At 61.1% G+C, this 15748-nt stretch overlaps 5 protein-coding genes across 5 annotated transcripts; 4 read left to right on the plus strand and 1 right to left on the minus strand.

Moving 5' to 3' along the window:
- Positions 1-998: 998 nt before the first annotated feature.
- Positions 999-2502, plus strand: RHTO_00806 (aspartyl-tRNA synthetase; the record flags this gene model as incomplete). Its single annotated transcript, XM_016414490.1, has 6 exons — positions 999-1431; positions 1492-1682; positions 1760-1825; positions 1901-1972; positions 2080-2292; positions 2401-2502. 6 exons carry the CDS (start codon positions 999-1001, stop codon positions 2500-2502), a joined length of 1077 nt encoding a protein of 358 aa, XP_016273646.1.
- Positions 2503-2950: 448 nt separating this feature from the next.
- On the plus strand, positions 2951-5379 carry RHTO_00807 (F-box domain contaning protein; the record flags this gene model as incomplete). The annotated part of the gene is made up of 10 exons (XM_016414491.1): positions 2951-3062; positions 3147-3250; positions 3317-3508; positions 3566-3677; positions 3764-3796; positions 3842-4121; positions 4178-4219; positions 4273-4328; positions 4386-5158; positions 5227-5379. 10 exons carry the CDS (start codon positions 2951-2953, stop codon positions 5377-5379), a joined length of 1857 nt encoding a protein of 618 aa, XP_016273647.1.
- A 626-nt stretch (positions 5380-6005) lies between these two features.
- On the plus strand, positions 6006-8437 carry RHTO_00808 (uncharacterized protein; the record flags this gene model as incomplete). The annotated part of the gene is made up of 10 exons (XM_016414492.1): positions 6006-6120; positions 6202-6308; positions 6370-6561; positions 6615-6694; positions 6755-6834; positions 6894-7173; positions 7237-7278; positions 7334-7389; positions 7446-8212; positions 8267-8437. The coding sequence occupies 10 exons, from the start codon at positions 6006-6008 to the stop codon at positions 8435-8437; spliced, it is 1890 nt and encodes a 629-aa protein (XP_016273648.1).
- Positions 8438-8973: 536 nt separating this feature from the next.
- On the minus strand, positions 8974-11155 carry RHTO_00809 (macrophage activating glycoprotein; the record flags this gene model as incomplete). Its single annotated transcript, XM_016414493.1, has 13 exons — positions 8974-9307; positions 9380-9552; positions 9624-9704; positions 9769-9851; positions 9913-9952; positions 9983-10093; positions 10188-10273; positions 10338-10377; positions 10441-10461; positions 10547-10560; positions 10667-10710; positions 10845-10900; positions 11060-11155. 13 exons carry the CDS (start codon positions 11153-11155, stop codon positions 8974-8976), a joined length of 1179 nt encoding a protein of 392 aa, XP_016273649.1.
- A 491-nt stretch (positions 11156-11646) lies between these two features.
- On the plus strand, positions 11647-15448 carry RHTO_00810 (AMP deaminase; the record flags this gene model as incomplete). The annotated part of the gene is made up of 16 exons (XM_016414494.1): positions 11647-11796; positions 11860-12319; positions 12380-12808; positions 12863-13050; positions 13227-13349; positions 13408-13535; positions 13591-13665; positions 13724-13828; positions 13885-14033; positions 14096-14266; positions 14323-14400; positions 14460-14608; positions 14664-14795; positions 14865-14922; positions 14981-15162; positions 15221-15448. The coding sequence occupies 16 exons, from the start codon at positions 11647-11649 to the stop codon at positions 15446-15448; spliced, it is 2805 nt and encodes a 934-aa protein (XP_016273650.1).
- Positions 15449-15748: the final 300 nt, after the last annotated feature.

Below are 15748 nucleotides of genomic sequence, written 5' to 3' on the forward strand. Positions count from 1 at the left end.
TTGGAAATGGCGAGAGAGATTTAAGGTCGTCGGGATCGGCAGAGAACATTCGGCGAGGCGTCAAGCGTTGCGAGGATCGGATCAAGCAGGCGACTTGTCAGCTCGGTGTGCGGTCGTGTGTGGCGTCTGGATGGTTGCAGGAGTACGTACCTTTGACCTGTGCCACCGAGATCGGGCCGTAGAGCGCAGGAGGGGATGGTGAGGAGGGGAGCTGCGGGTCGAACGACTGGGCGAGGTGGCGGCGGTGGCTCAGAAGGCGGCTCGCGCGGCGATGGAGGGTGCTGTAGGGTGTTGTAGAAAGCTCTGGCGTGCTACGGACCTGCCTGAGCGGTGTGCTGGCCGAAGGAGAGCGTGTCGATGGGAAGTTGGCGGTTGACGGTCGACGGCGCGGCAGAAGAAGCGGGCAAGGACGGCGGGGACCGGCAGGGCAGCCTGTGCTCGTCTCTGTCTGTCTGTCTGAGTGGCGGTGAAAGAGCAGCGCTGGCTCCTGAGCGAGTGCGTGTCGCAGCAATGACGAGGGCGTGGTGTCGGCCGAACACAGCGGGGTCGCCCTCGAACAAAGGTTTTCCAAGCTTGTATTGGAGACTATGTTCTACTGCAATATTGCTACTGCAAAAGATAGTCCCTCGCCTCGCACGCTCGCATGGCAACCGAGTCCGAACCCGTCCTCCTGAGATTATCTCGCCGTTACGCAGCCCTCGTCGCATCTCGTCGTCGTGTGAGAGGGAGGGCGCGGAGGGAGGTACGCGCGGAGCAGTGTTGTGCTGTCTGCACGGCTTAGAGCGCAGTGCTCAGGTGAGCCATGCGCAACTTTGGCACTCGCTCATCCCCGAGGCCAAGCGAGGCAAGCCTGACGTAAGCGCGGATAGCTCTCCCTCGCTCGCCCGCTTTGTCAAGTTCGGGTCTCTCTTCGACAAGCTCGCCCTCACGCACTTGATCCCACCCGCCAGCCCACCCCGCACCCTCCGCCTCACCCACCAACACTCGCACCCGCCAGGATGAGCACGCCTCGGCCCTCGACCTCGTCCGTACGCTCGTCCTCGGTGCGCTCGTCCGCGTCGTCGTCCTACTCGTACACCCCCGACCACGACAAGGACTTTCTCCCAAACCTCATCGCAAAGTACGGCTCGTCCACCTCGACCGCCTGGCTCGAAGACCGCTACGCCATCTGGCGCTCGCCCGACCACCAGCAGTCGAACCCGCGCGTGCAGGGCTACCTCCCACGCGGCAGCTTCTACTTTGCCTGGGGTCCGCCCATCTGCCGCGACGACCCCGACATCCGGCACTCGGTCGCGCGCGAGTTTGTCGAGTGGGCCACAAAGACAAAGAAGCGCAGGGTCGCGTACTGCGTCGTCGACACCGAGTTTGCAGAGTTGCTCGGGAAGGAGTTTGGGTGGAGCGTCCTTTCCTGCGTCCGTGAAGACGTCCTGCGTGCGCGAGCCTTCTCCCGTCTCAACTCTTAACCCAGCTCACGCGCGTACTCGCTCGCAGACCCCGACATCAAGAAGCTCGAGGAGAAGGAGGTGCGACACAATATCCGACGGGCAGACCGCGCGCACGTCAAGTACGACGAGATCAAGCTCAAGGCGCCCTCGTACGCGCCTCCCGAGGACGTCAAGCACGAGATTGAGGCCGGACTCGACAGGTGGAAGGCCAACAGGCATGGGACGCAGATTGCGGCCGTAAGTAGGCGCCCGAGTTCGTTCAGAGGACTTGAGCTGACGATGAGCTCCCGTCCCTCTCTTTCTCGCTCTCGCAGGCCGGCCTGCATCCCTGGCTCGACGCACAACATCGCCGCTACTTCCTCGCGCGAGACGAGCACAAGGTACGTTCCCCGTTCTCCTTCCTTTGCCTCGAGAAGAGGCCTCGAACTGATCCTCCCGGTTTGCGGCGGTCGCAGAAAATCGTCGCCATCTGCATCCTGGCCCAGATCGCGCACGACTCGTACCAGATCAAGCATGCGGTGACTTTCGTGCGTCTCGGGAAGAAGCTCTCGCGAGACTTGGGCTCGGAGCTTGTCGCTGACGCCTCGGTCTCTCCACGCTTCTTACCCTTGCGCCCACCTCTTCCTCTCTATAGCCCAACGCACCCGGCGGCACCTCCGAAGGCCTCCTCGGGCACGTAATCCGCGAGATGCAGTTCGAAGGCCGCAACGCCCTGACGTTCGGCGCGTCCGCGACGAGCGAAATCAACCCCGAGTACAACCTCGGTGGGTGGAAGATCCGCATGTTGGGAAAGGCGTACAAGAAGATTGTCGCGAGGTATGGGCTGGCGAATCGTGGGCAGTTTAGGGTGAGTCGGCGCGGTCGATTCGTTCGGTTCGCGAGCGGACTGCGTGCAGCCCGCTTGCGATAGCACGATGTCACGGAGGTGCTGACTCTCTCGACGTCCCTCTCGCAGGCCAAATTCGGCACCGAAGACGAACCACTGCACATCGCCTACCCGCCCAACTCGTTCGGCTGGTCCGGCCTCGTCGCCATGATGAAGCTCATGAAGGTCTGATCTTCACCCACCGCCTCTCGACTCGCCTCGCTCGCGCACCGCATACCCCTTTCCGCCCGCCCAAGGACTACCACGCATACCTAGACGCCCTTTTCGCCGTACTTTTCCTGGTCGACTTGTATCCTCTTCCCTCCGCCCTCGGCCCGACTTTCGCAGCGCCTTAACCGTACTTCCCCCCGACTTCAGTAGATAGATACCCTTTCACTCACCTGCCCTCTCGCCAGCTCGTTGTCGTTACTCTTTTGCTCCCCCCTCCCTCGACGAATCATATCGTACTCGCTTATCTCCTACTTCCCGCGCAGGCTCGCTTCTAATCGCAATTACTATTCTTCCACAGCCTAAGCCTAACAGACGGTCGTGCGCCTAAGCCGAGAGACGTCGTAACGACGTCGGCTGTCGTCTCCTCCTTTCTCCCTCCGACTCTTCACTCGCTCTCGCTCAACCGCTCATGCCGCTTTCGACTGGCGCCGCTGCGGCTGACCAGACGGTTCCTCGAACTGCTGACCAGTCTCAGGCTGCAATCGACGGCGGGAGGAGGACGGAGGGAGGGGAAGACGAGGGTGCGTTTCGACTCCTTTCGGATTGTCCGCGGACCTTGTCGAAGTTGTGGGTACGCTTGCTCACGCTGTGTTTGACGCTCTCAGGTGGCAAGAAGCGCAAGCTGAGCGCGAACAAGGAGGGCGAGGCGGCGGAAGGCGAAGTCAGGAGGAACTTCTTCTCGACGTTGCCGATGGACATGCTTTACCAGGTGCGTCCCGGCGCATCGAAGGCCGCATCATAGACGGGAGTTTGACTAACGCTCACGAGATTGCAGATCTGCAGCCATCTCGATCCCGGCACCCTTCTCGCCATCGCGCAGACAAGCAAGTCAATGCGCTCGACGCTCTTTCGCAGGTCCGCCGCGATTGTGTGGCGCGCTGCGAGGAGGAACATCGGCCTGGACATCCTCTCTGGCAAGCTAGACGAGCCGACCTACGCGTACCTGCTCTACGGAAAGGCTTGCCAGGTGCGTTCGCACGACGCCTCTCCGCCATAGCGCGGACCCTCTGACTCCCTTCTCTAGGTCTGCGGCACTACTACCGAGACGACGGCAAGCTTCGACCTCCAAGTACGGGCGTGCGCCAAGTGCCTCGAGACAAAGTCGGCTCCTCTTGTCTTTGCTGCATCGACTGCGAGTCGCTGACGCTCCTCGCCGCCCAGCATCTGCCTTGCCGCAATACTCGATGAGCTTCTGTGTGACCGTCACCCTTTCGCCTTGCAGTGCTGCCTCTCGACGCCTTGCGAGTCCAAGCCGGTGAATATTCTCAACTAGCCGATGCTCAATAATTTCCTCCCACAGTCTCGCACAAGGGCAAGCGGACTGTCGGTCGCAAGCCATTCTACTGGATGCCCGCAGTCGTCGCGACGTCCGCCATCCTTCACGAAATCGATCCCGTAGCCGCGAGGACCGACCGCAGGAAGGCCCATCCGTCGCAGGCTGCGCTCGACTTCAAGCGCGACTTCGACATTTACGCCAGCGCCGTTAAAACTGACGCAAAGGTTTTCTCGGAGTGTGTGAAGCGCGCCGCGCAGCGCACGATGCAGGACGAGCGGGAATTCCGTTTGTTTCGTATCCAGCAGTGCGTCACCTTCGTCGTGTAGCAGAGCTCGTACCATAACTGTCCTTCCGCTGCAGACTGCGGTTCAGGTTGATGGCGGAGGGCTTCACCAAGAAGGAGTGCGTTCGAAAGGACCCGCGTACGCAGCGCTATCTGACGGTTCTCTTTGCAGCACGTTCAGCATCCCCAACTGCTTCAAGGACAGCACAACTCCCGTCGACGACGTCTGTGCGCAACCCACCCTGCGCCACGAGGAACATAGCTAACCTCGCGCTGGCGCCGCAGACTGGGAGAACATCAAGGACCGCCTAATTCGTGCGGTACAGGAGGCGCACGACGCACGGCTTAAAGGCGAGCGAGCGGAGCGCAAGCGCGCTTTGTTTGTGCTCTACAAGAACCTTTACAGCGCAACTCCGCCCGCCGAGCAGACCTTCTTCCCAAGCCCTCAAGCATTCTGGCGCCTCCCGTCGGTTCAGGCGCTATGGTTCCCCGAAGACGCTGTAAGCGACCCGGCGAGCTGGTCATCCGCGACCCCGGCAATTCGCCTCGACCTCCAGCGCCAGGCCCGCGTCGACAAGATCCGATATTTCCACCGCCTCGCTCGCGCACTCACTGTCGCCGACGTCGCCCTACCCTCCTACATCACCGACCTCATCGCTGCCGAGCCGTCCGCGTTCGTCGACATGAACGACGAGACGGAAGCCGTCGCGCCGCTGCATGACCAGCTCACGGATCAGCAGCTCCACGAGTTGCTGTACAGTCCTCTCGCCGTCTTCCGCTGCGGCAATTGCCTTCACCACTTCCTGATCCCCAACCTCGGCACGCATTGGCAGCAAAGGCATGCTCAAAACTCGTCAACGGCGACGCTCGAAGTCGACAACATGATTAAGCCAGTTGGCGCACACTACCTCCGGCTCTTAGACCGCTTCCTGCACCGTCTCGGGCTATCGAGCCTTGCCACGACCATCGACTTTCTCGACAAGCTTCCGGCGGGTTTCGAGGTCCGCTTCAACAGCCCGGACGGCCGTCTCTGTCAGGGGCTGAATTGGTCGGGACTGGTGCGTCCTTTCAAGTCGCCCACTGCTCTCATGCCGTAGCCATACTGATACTCTCGTTGCATTTATAGGTCAGCCACGCATACTCGTACAGCGAATCGGTGTATGCACTCCTGTACATCGACCCTACCCTCGTCGACAAGAAGAAGAGGGCCAAGACTAGGCGCGAAGGAGGCTCGAAGCTGCCGACGCATGTCAGCACGAGCGGCGGAACGAGCGGCTGAGGCGCACGGACTAGCTTGCGAAGGAGGAGGAGGAGCTCGCTTGAACGGATGGAAGTCGCTTGATTCGCTTGGACGGAACCCGCTTGTCGCTTACATAGCATCACCTGTAACGAGCTGTCGCTTACGCATCTCCATCGTACGAGTGAGAAAGGGCGAGAGACGCCCTCGAGAGGAAAAGGGCTTGACCTTCGCAACCTCGCGCAGAAGTTGCGTAACCTCGCCGCGCTTACTCTCGCTAACAAGTTGAGCTTTCGGGGTGCGAGACAAGCGTTGGCTGCTCGTGCAGCCTCACAAAACCCATCCTCCCAGGGCCTCACCCTCTCCTCTCCGAAGCGAAAGAGCAAATGCAAGCATAGGCGAGGCGAGGGCCGTGTTGTATACCAGTGCAAGGAAGCAGGAGCGGGATTAGCACGAATGAGCGGGAAGTGAAGACTCGACGAGCGAAGGAAGTCTACAAGAAGGATGGAATAGCCTCCCTACGCTTTCACGGGCTTAACTTGGCATATGAGCTTTTGTCGCGCGGTTCTTGCCCTTCCACCCAACGTACAGACCCTCGCGATACGACTCGTCGAGCTCCTCTCCTTCTCTCTCCCTCCAACTCTTCACTCGCTCCCGCTCAACCGCTCATGCCGCCTACGACTCGCCGCGCATCCGCTGCACAGAACGCTTCTACGACTGCTGACGACGCTCAGCCCGCCTCCGATGGCGTGAGGAGGGCGGAGGAAGGAGGGGGAGATGACGGTGCGTTTAGACTCCTCCCGGATTGTCCGCGGACCTGGCGACGACGTGAGCGCTTCGCTGACTTTTGCATTGACTCTGCAGGTGGGAAGAAGCGCAAGACGAGCAGCCGGAACGAGGAGGGCGAGGCGGATGAGGTTGGGACGAGAAGGGACTTCTTCTCGACCTTGCCGCTAGACTTGTTCTACCAGGTGCGTCCGACGTATCGCCCGTACGACTGTAGAGCGTGGCTGATGGGCTGCACTATCGCAGATTTGCGGACAGCTCCACCCCGGAACCCTTCTCGCCATCGCGCAGACGAGCAAGTCGATCCGCTCGACGCTGTTCCGCAAGTCTGCCGCACCTGTTTGGCGCGCCGCAAGGCGGAGTGCAGGCTTGGACGCCCTCTCTGGAAAATTGGACGAGCCGACGTATGCGTACCTGCTCTACGGAAAGGCTTGCCAGGTGCGTTTGCGCCTGTCCGCCGGCGTGTCAAGTCTCTGAATGCGCTTGTCCAGGTCTGCGGCACCACGAAGCGCGAGACGGCTGCAGACTTCGACCTCCAAGTACGCGCCTGCGCCAAGTGCTTCGAGAGGAAGTGCGCCGCCTCGTCCTCGCTGGCTTCGGAGGCTTGTGGCTGATCCTTCTCTCGCTTCAGCATCTGCCTCGCCACAAGTCTCGAAGAGTCGATCGACAAGCTTCACCCGCTCACCTTCCAGTGCTGCCTCTCGACGCCATGTGAGTCTCGCTCGCTTGACCTTCTTTCCGCGCGAGGACTCAGCGCATGCCTCCCGCAGTCTCGCACAAGGGCAAACGCAGCGTCTCTCGCAAGCCGTTCTACTGGAAACCCGAAGTCGTCGCGACGTCTGCCCTCCTTCGCGAGATCGACCCGGTCGCCGCGAGGACCGACCGCAGGAAGGCGCACCCATCGCGGGCCGCGCTCGACCTGAAGCGCGACTTCGACGACTATGCAGGCCCTGTTGAAGCCGACTCGTGGGCGTTTCCGGACTGCGTCGCCCGCGTGGAGGAGCAGAGGCTGCAAGAGGAGAAGGAGAGGCCGATCCTGCGTTTCAAGCAGTGCGTCCTATCACACTCCTTCCGGTCGTCGAGAGCTGACGCCATCCCGACGTCGCACTTCAGGATCCAGATCAGGCTGATGAATGCTGGTTTCGACAAGGTGGAGTGAGTTTGCGCGTCGCCGCTTGCGCACCTCGTGCAATAACGCTTCTTTGCTCAGCACGCTTGCAGTACCGCTTTCGGTCAAGAACAGCTTGCAACCCGTCGATGAAGACTGTACGTGATCCTCCGGCTCGTGCGGTCGAGGCTAGCTTACCTCGTCCGATTCGCAGACTGGGCGCTGGTCAAGGACGACGTCATCAAGGCCGTCCAGGAAGCGCGCGACGAGCGCATGGAGAAGGGGAGGAGGGTGCGCAAGGCCGAGCTGCTCATGATCTACGAGGATCTCTATCAGGCGACTCCGACTGCTGAGCAGCACTTCTTCCCGAGCATGCATGCGTACCTCGGCCTTTCCTCCGTCAAGCCTCTCTTGAACCTCGAAGACGGGCACCCCTCAAGCTGCTACGCCCGCTTGCCAGTCATCCGCCTCGACGTTCAGCACAGGGTCCGGATCGACAAGATCCGTTACTTCGATCAGCTCGCGCGCGTCCTCCTCTCCGTCGGCATCGCGTTGCCGTCCAGCGTTGTGGGCGTCCTCGAGGCGGAGCGCTCGCCGCTCCTCGACGAGGAAGACGGTTCCCAAAGCGTTGCGCCTCTGCACGACAGGCTTACCGACTCGCAGCTCGCCGTCGTCCTCGACAACGCCCTCGCTCTGCTCACCTGCAGCTCATGCGGGGAGACCCGCCACGTCAAGGATACTGGCTCTCATTTCTTCTTCGTTCACTACCACCTACGGAGGAGAAGCAATGGGGAGGGCGCCGAGACTGAGGCGATTTTCCAGCCGGCGGCCTCTACCTATCTCCAGCTCCTGCACGACGCAATTACCGAGGCGGGCGTCGACGCAAACGATGCGACGACTGCAGACTTGGAGGGGCTTGACAAGCACTTTGAGGTGCAACTGAAGTCCGGCAGTTCAATCACGGTAGACTGGAGGGATCTGGTGCGCTCGATCTTATTTCCTCGCTTTGATCAATTCCCTACGGGCGGCTCGCAGGCGTCGGGTTGCTATGTGACAGGAGCTCCCTGGTGGAGGGGCCGAACGACGTACGATCTCGTCGAGGAGGCGACTTCGATCACCTACAAGGCTCCGTCCCCCTCGCCCGCTCCACAAGACTCGCCGGCCATCCCGACGTCGGCCAGCACGAGCGGCGGAACGACCGGCTGAGGCGCACGGTCTAGCTCGAGGAGGAGGAGGGGAAACTCGCTTGAATGGACGGAATTCGCTTGATTCGCTTGGACGGACCCGCTTGTCGCTTACACCGCATCACCTGTGACGAGCTCTCGATTACGCATCTCCCTCGTACAAGTGAGAAGGGCGAGAGAGGCCTTGAGAGGGAAACTGGCTTGACCTTCGCAACCTCGCGCACGAGTTGCGTAGAGCCTCGCCGCGCTTCGTCTCAACGACTCTCTGAGCTTTCGGGATGCAAGAACAAGCACTGGTGTTCGTGCCGTCGCACGAGAGCTCCCCTCGTCGCCCGCTCGCCGCTTGGCCCTCTCCTCATCTCCCGCTCCTCACCCTCCCTCTCTCGCTCGACAAAGAAGAGAAAGGAGCGAAGACGCATGCATAAGCAAGACCGAGGACCGTAGTGTCTACTAGTGCGAGAGAGCGGAGCTGTGAGTGCTACAAACGAACGGGAAGTGAGGGGCTAAGAAGGGAGTGAGAGAAAGAGAGGGCTAGGTAAGTGAGTGGGTGAGGTGCGATCAGAGCGCTGCGACGAATCCGATCAACCCTGCGACGACAGCAACCATCATTCCTGCGACCTTGAGGTCCTCCGCGCCTGATCCAGAGCCAGGCTGCGAGTTCTGCTGACCGCCCGCCGTCCCAGTACTCGCCGGACCCGCTGCGGATCCCGCTCCAGAACCGGACGAAGCCGTTGCGGATGCCGAGCCCGAGGCGGAGGAGGTAGGAGCGGAAGAAGAGGAGGTGGAGGTGGAGGAGGACGAGGGAGCGAGTTGGGCGGCGGCGGTGTAGATCGAGGCGGAGGTGTAGGGCGTGCAGGAGGATGAGGAGGGGGTAAAGGGCGTGTAGGGGACGCTGCGCCGCACACATCCTCTCATCAGCTTCTCCTCTTCAAGCACTCGAGAGAAGGAACGCCCGCGAACGCACGTCGTGATAGGACCCAACGACTCGGGCGGCTGAGTATACGTCATCGTCCGTCCATTCTCGATGTACTGGCCCGGGTAAAGCTGGTCGTCGCCCAAGCAGCTCTCGAACGTGCCGTTGATCTTGGACCAGGTCGAAGGGGCGTTGTAGGTGCAGCCGATGCGGTCAAAGATGTGCTATGCCCGTTGTGAAAGTGTTAGCAAGATAGGGAGGGAGGAAGGGAGGGAGGAGAAAAGGGAGGACGAACCTCGCACATCGCCCAGCCATTCTCGTAAGACGGGTCGCAAGCCTTCAAGCAGAACTGCGCGCCGCCCATAAAGTTGTGCCACTGCGTCGTTACTCCTATCAGTCTCTGCGGTAAAAGGGCTCGAGGTGAAGGAAAAGGGACGAACCTGGATGACTTGCTGAAACTGTGTGCCGTTGCGCGTACCGTTGCGCGAGCTGTTCCCTCCAAAGGCGTTCGAGAAGAGCAGGCCTGCACAATCATCCTCCATCAGCATACTCCGCGCCCACGAACCATGAAAGGCGGGACGCACCACCGAGAGGGTTTCCGCGCTGGTCCGCTCCGTGCGGGTCCTACGTTCCACCCGGTGTCAGCGTGCGTACGAACGAAGGAGGGAAAGAGAGAAGACGCGCCATCTCGCCTCCGTAGTCGTCCGCTTGCATGTCGATCTTGACTTGGTCGATGTAGCCGACGACTTGGACGTAGTGCGGGGTCTACGCAGCGTTCAGGCATCAGTCTCAGCGTCCTTCGCTCGTCTCGAACACGAGATGAGAAGCAGGGGAGACAGTAAGGAGGAGCTGAACGCACCCGGATGAACTGCACGCCCTGCAACGCGCCCTCGGGGATGATCCTCGTCCCGTACCCTTCCTTGGTGCACCACGCGACCATCTCGCCTGTCCACACCACACCGACGCCATCAGCTTGGGGAGAGAAGGGAGGGGAAAGGGGAGAACGGACCTTCGATATCGCCGACGGTCTTGCCCGGCTCGGGAGGGGCCTGGAGAGCGAGCTGAGGGTCAACAGCCCGCTTGTGCTCAATGATTCTCTTCATGAGACGCACCCAGAGGCAGAAGTCATCGATCTGTGCGCACAGACGAGGGGACGAAAGAGAGTCAGTTCGAGCTCTTCGAGACGGTCAGCTCGCGAGCTTGTGCAGTCGTACGCACCGAGTTGATGACGGCTGTGTGTGATGTGTGATGCGAGAGAAGGGGGCGTAAGCGAGCGAAGGTCAGTCTTCGATACTTCCGAGCGACCACCCGCCCGAATCTTCAAAGTCGCGAACGTACCAGTCTGGCAAAGCGAGTCCTGGTTCTGGGTCGTCCCGTTGCACCTGTTCCGTCACAGCCATTCGCAGCAATCAGTACGTCCGTTTAGCCAAGTCGTCTCTCGCCAAGCCTCTCCATTGCTGCGATCGGAGAACCCGAGCGAGTGGCGAGACGTCTGAGAGGGAGCGAGGTGACGAACCTGTTGTAACCGAGTTGGGGACCGCGGACACCGTTGTCTGTGTCGGCTTTGTAGGGCTGCGAGAGGAGGAACGGGGGAGGGGGGTTGAGCGATCGAGGAGGAGGTGCGAGCCAGGAGAGAGAGAGGATGGCGGATGTAGTGGGAGTAGAGTGCGCAGGTCAGCGGGGGTGTCCGTATCGAGTGTTACGCGGGATAGAGTGGCGCTTGGGACGCACGAGGTTGTCCCACTGGAACCGTTTGGCGGCGAGCGGGGTGGACTGGGCGAGTGCGCCTGCCGCGAGGGCCGAAGCGACGACGATGGATGCGAGCATGGTTTGCAGCGTTGCAGCAGTGTCTAGCGAGGTGCAAGGGTTCGCTTAGAGTGGCGAGAGCGGGAGAGGGAGAGAGCGAGGGCGAGGGTGAAAGATGCCAAGCATCGACCTCGGAGGCGGGGGAAGCGCCGCGAGAAGGGCTTCCCCTGGCCAGTGTCACGGTAGCGTGTCCGTGGTAGCAGTGACAGCACAGCGCAATAGCGTGGCGAGCGACATCCGCAATCCAGCGAGTGAGCGGGAGGAGCGAGAGAGGACTCGCAGTCAGTCCGCGACAGAATCTCGCAAGGGGCAGGGGGAAGCTCACCTCGTCCTATCTCTTCCTCTCGAGTGCTTACTGCTGGTCAAGCTCACTGTGTAGTGATGCAACTGTGACTGTGCGACACTCGACCACACCGCAAGAGAGCACCACTCTTGCAGCCAGTTTCCATCCCGCACCTTCATCATCGATCGCTTACTTCTGAAGCGAATTCTCACGCCCACACTCTGCTGCCATGGCTGGCACACCAGACTCGCTCAGACCACCACTCACGATGCACGACTCGTCCACCGCACCGACGCCCAGCGGCAGCAACCCCTCGTCCGCACCTGGCTCGCCCAAACACCCGTTCTTCGACTACCGCGACGAGCGATCACACCTAACCGTGCGTGCCGTTCCCACTCTACACTCAAAAAGGCTCGCGCTGACACCCAACGGACTCCCGCAGGACGCAGGAGCCTTCCGCGCCGAGTTGCCCACCGCCATCCCTCCCCCCGTCGCATCCACCTCGGTCCCCTCCTCACACACCCTCACCGGCCAACCCTCGCTCGAACACCTCTCTCACACGAACCTCTCCCTCTCCCCCGCCCCGTCCTCGCCAAGCGGCTCCGTCGCCTCGGCCTCGCACACCCGCACTCGCTCGAGGTCGGATTCGCTTGCGAGTGCGGCGAGGGTGAAGGGGGATCTGACCTCTCCTCGAATTGCGAATTTGGGGCTGTCGCCTATCCCTGGTACGCCGGGTGGATTGGGATCGGTTGCGGTTGAGGACCGGGAGCAGAAGGACGGTCAGGCGAATGGGCTGGGACTGCTTGAGGAGGCGTGGGATGGCGCCAAGGTGGATCACGGAGCGCCGGTGTTAAATGCTGAGCGGGAAGAGGCGGACGAGATCGACGAAGGTTTCACCGCGCGTGCGTGGTGGACGTTCTCCTCCCTCACCTCGTCCTCGCTGACCTTGCGCTCTCTCGCAGACAACCCGCACGAAGCTCTCACAGCCGAACTTCGCGCGCTCTACGAATCCTTCCAACGCTGCCTCGACCTCCGGGACAAATACATGTCGCTCTCACGCCAACGACTCGAAGACAACCCGGCCAACTACGACGGGCACTTCTCGCCCTCCTCGTCCCCCTCTTACGCAGCGACTTCCTACATCCGCCCGGTCAAGTTGCCAGAGGGATTCGAGAGGTGGAGGATTTACCCGCCCCCGCCTGAACCGCACTGGAAGGAACGCGATCCGGAGGCGACCGAGCCGCCTGTTGTTGAAGGCGCGGACGAGGGGCGGAGCGAGGAAGAGAGGGTCAGGTTCGAGTTTGCGAAGTGCGAGGTACCCGCGCGAGAGGAGGGGAGGAAGAGGACGTTTAGGCTGGACGAGGGAGGGGTGTATCAAGTCTACGACGAGGGTGCGTCGTCCCATCCCCTCCCTCTTCTCCCTCTCACTAACCGTCTCCCTACAGACTCCCCCACCACCCCGCTCTACACCGTCCCCACGATCAAAGAATACTTCCAAGACCTCGACGTCGTGCTCAACGTCATTTCCGACGGGCCGACCAAGAGTTTCGCATTCAGGAGGCTCAGGTATCTCGAGAGCAAGTGGAACCTGTATGTGCTGCTGAATGAGTATAGGGAGTTGGCCGAGATGAAGGTGCGTTTTCGCTCGCTCGTTTTCTTGGGGGTGGGCTTGGGTTCTCCTGGATGCGGTCGTCTTGTCGACGCGAGGCAGCAGTCACCTCAGTTCCACAGCAACGGCCTACAGTTCGCAAGACGAGCACGCGAGAGTCTCCTCGAACCGGACGCTAAACCCCCCCTCGCCTCCCGCAGCGCGTCTCGCACCGCGACTTTTACAACGTCCGAAAAGTCGATACGCACGTGCACCACTCTGCCTCGATGAACCAGAAGCACCTCTTGCGGTTCATCAAGTTCAAGATCCGGCGCAGTCCGAACGTTCGTCCCCTTCCTGTCCTTCGCCTCGAAATGTTGCTGACTGGAGGTGGACGAGCAGGAAGTCGTGATTTACCGCGATGGGAAACACTTGACGTTGAGACAGGTGTTTGAGAGTCTCAACTTGACGGCTTACGACCTCTCGATCGACACGCTCGACATGCATGCGCACCAAGACTCGTTCCATCGGTGCGCATGTCCCTTCCCTCGAGTGTGAGTGGTACTGATGGGCTGGGGGAAACAGGTTCGACAAGTTCAACTTGAAGTACAACCCGCTCGGCGAGTCGCGCCTGAGGGAGATCTTCCTCAAAACCGACAAGTGCGCGGTCCCGCTCTTCCCATTTCGAGGTTCTCGTGCTGACGGAGTGCCCGCGAAGCTACATCGAAGGCCGCTACCTCGCCGAGATCACGAAGGAGATCTTTAGCGACTTGCAGCAGAGCAAGTACCAGATGGCCGAGTATCGGATCAGCATCTACGGGCGGTGCGTTGCTCTCTTCCATCTCCTTCTCTTCCTTAGCTTACTCGCCGTGGGCGCAGGAGCACCGCCGAGTGGGACAAGCTCGCGAAATGGGTTATCGAGAACGAGCTGTTCAGCGACAACGTTCGGTGGCTCATCCAGATCCCCCGCTTGTACGACGTGTTCAAAAAGTCGGGCGGCGTCAATGACTTCCAGGAGGTCGTCCGAAGTGCGTGTCAAACCTCTCCGTGCGCAGATGAGGCGTGCTGAGCGCTTCGCTCGCCCGCGCAGACATCTTCGAGCCGCTGTACGAAGTCACGGCCGACCCCTCGTCCCACCCCGAACTCCACGTCTTCCTCCAACGCGTCGTAGGCTTCGACTCGGTCGACGACGAGTCCAAAGCCGAGCGCAGGCTGTACCGCAAGTTCCCCGTCCCGAAGGACTGGAACACGACCCAGAACCGTGCGTTCCCGCTATCGCATTGCGAAAGTGATGAGGCTGATGAGTGGATTTGATAGCCCCATATGCGTACTGGCTGTACTTCTTGTACGCGAACATCACCTCGCTCAACAACTGGCGGCACGAGCGCGGCTTCAGTTCGTTCTCCTTCCTCTCGCCTCCTCGTCGCGCCTCGCTGATCTCGCCTCGCTCGCAGGCACCTTCTGGCTCCGCCCTCACGCCGGAGAAGCAGGCGACACCGACCACCTCACCTCTGCGTTCCTCACCTCGCACTCGATCTCGCACGGCATCCTGCTGCGCAAAGTCCCGGCGCTCCAGTACCTCTTCTACCTCAAGCAGATTGGCGTGCGTTGCGATCGCCTTCGCTGCGAGTGCTCGCTGACTCGTAAGGTTCGCGCAGATCGCCATGTCGCCTCTCTCGAACAACGCCCTCTTCCTCACCTACGAGCGCAACCCCTTCCCCAACTTCTTCCGCACCGGCCTCAACGTCAGTCTCAGTACAGACGACCCGCTGCAGTTTCACTTTACCAAGGTGGGCGCTTCCTTTGCTCCTTTCTGAGTCGCGAGCCTGTTGGGCTAACCCGCTTTCGCTTGCGGATAGGAACCGCTCCTCGAGGAGTACAGCGTCGCCGCGCAGATCTACAAGCTGTCCCCGGCCGGTGCGTAGTCCTCGCCGTCCTCTTCTCCGCTCTCGCTTAACGACTCACCCGCAACCAGACATGTGCGAGCTCGCGCGCAACTCATGCGCCCAGTCCGGCTTCGAGATGGAAGTCAAGCGTCACTGGCTCGGTCAGGACTGGTACCTGCCCGGCAAGGACGGCAACTGGATTCACAAGACCAATGTGCCAAACTTGCGAGCGGAGTATCGCCGGGCGACGCTGCAGGAGGAGATGAACATGGTGCGTCGCCACGCTCTACTCTACCTGTAAGCATTGACTGACCGCCCTGTCGTGCCAGATCGCGATGGTCAAGGAGAACCCGTCCGCACTCGACACCTCGGCCGTCGAGCAGGCGACATCCTCCGACGCCGCCGCCTCCAGCCACGCTCCTGCGCTCTCTCAGCGCGCTCAGGAGCCGCTGATGACCTCGGACAATGTCGGCGCGGCTGCGATGGGGGCATCAGGGACGAACTTGCACAAGCCCGGTCTCAATGCGAGCGGGAGTGCAAGTGTAAATGGGAGGTAGAGGCTGTGACGTGTACTTCTTGCTGTGAATAGACTGGAACTGCATTATAGATGGCTTCACAGGTGGAATCACGGAAGAGTCGAGGCTATGTGAGAGTCGAGAAGGTCCGGCTGCGTCCTCTCATTCTCGCTTCCGACGTCGCTCTGCTCCTCGCCCAAGCTGTCGAGCGCTACACCAAGAACTGTGCTACAGGCCGGGACCCGCGGGTTGACCTAGGGCGACGTTGCCGAGGCGCGAGAGATGCGAGTTCCCTCGCTCCTCCTCTTCGACCTCTCCCTCGCTGTTATTGACCTGCCCATG

Source organism: Rhodotorula toruloides, assembly GCF_000320785.1.
Source record: "Rhodotorula toruloides NP11 unplaced genomic scaffold Scaffold10, whole genome shotgun sequence".
NCBI classification, from domain to species: domain Eukaryota; kingdom Fungi; phylum Basidiomycota; class Microbotryomycetes; order Sporidiobolales; family Sporidiobolaceae; genus Rhodotorula; species Rhodotorula toruloides.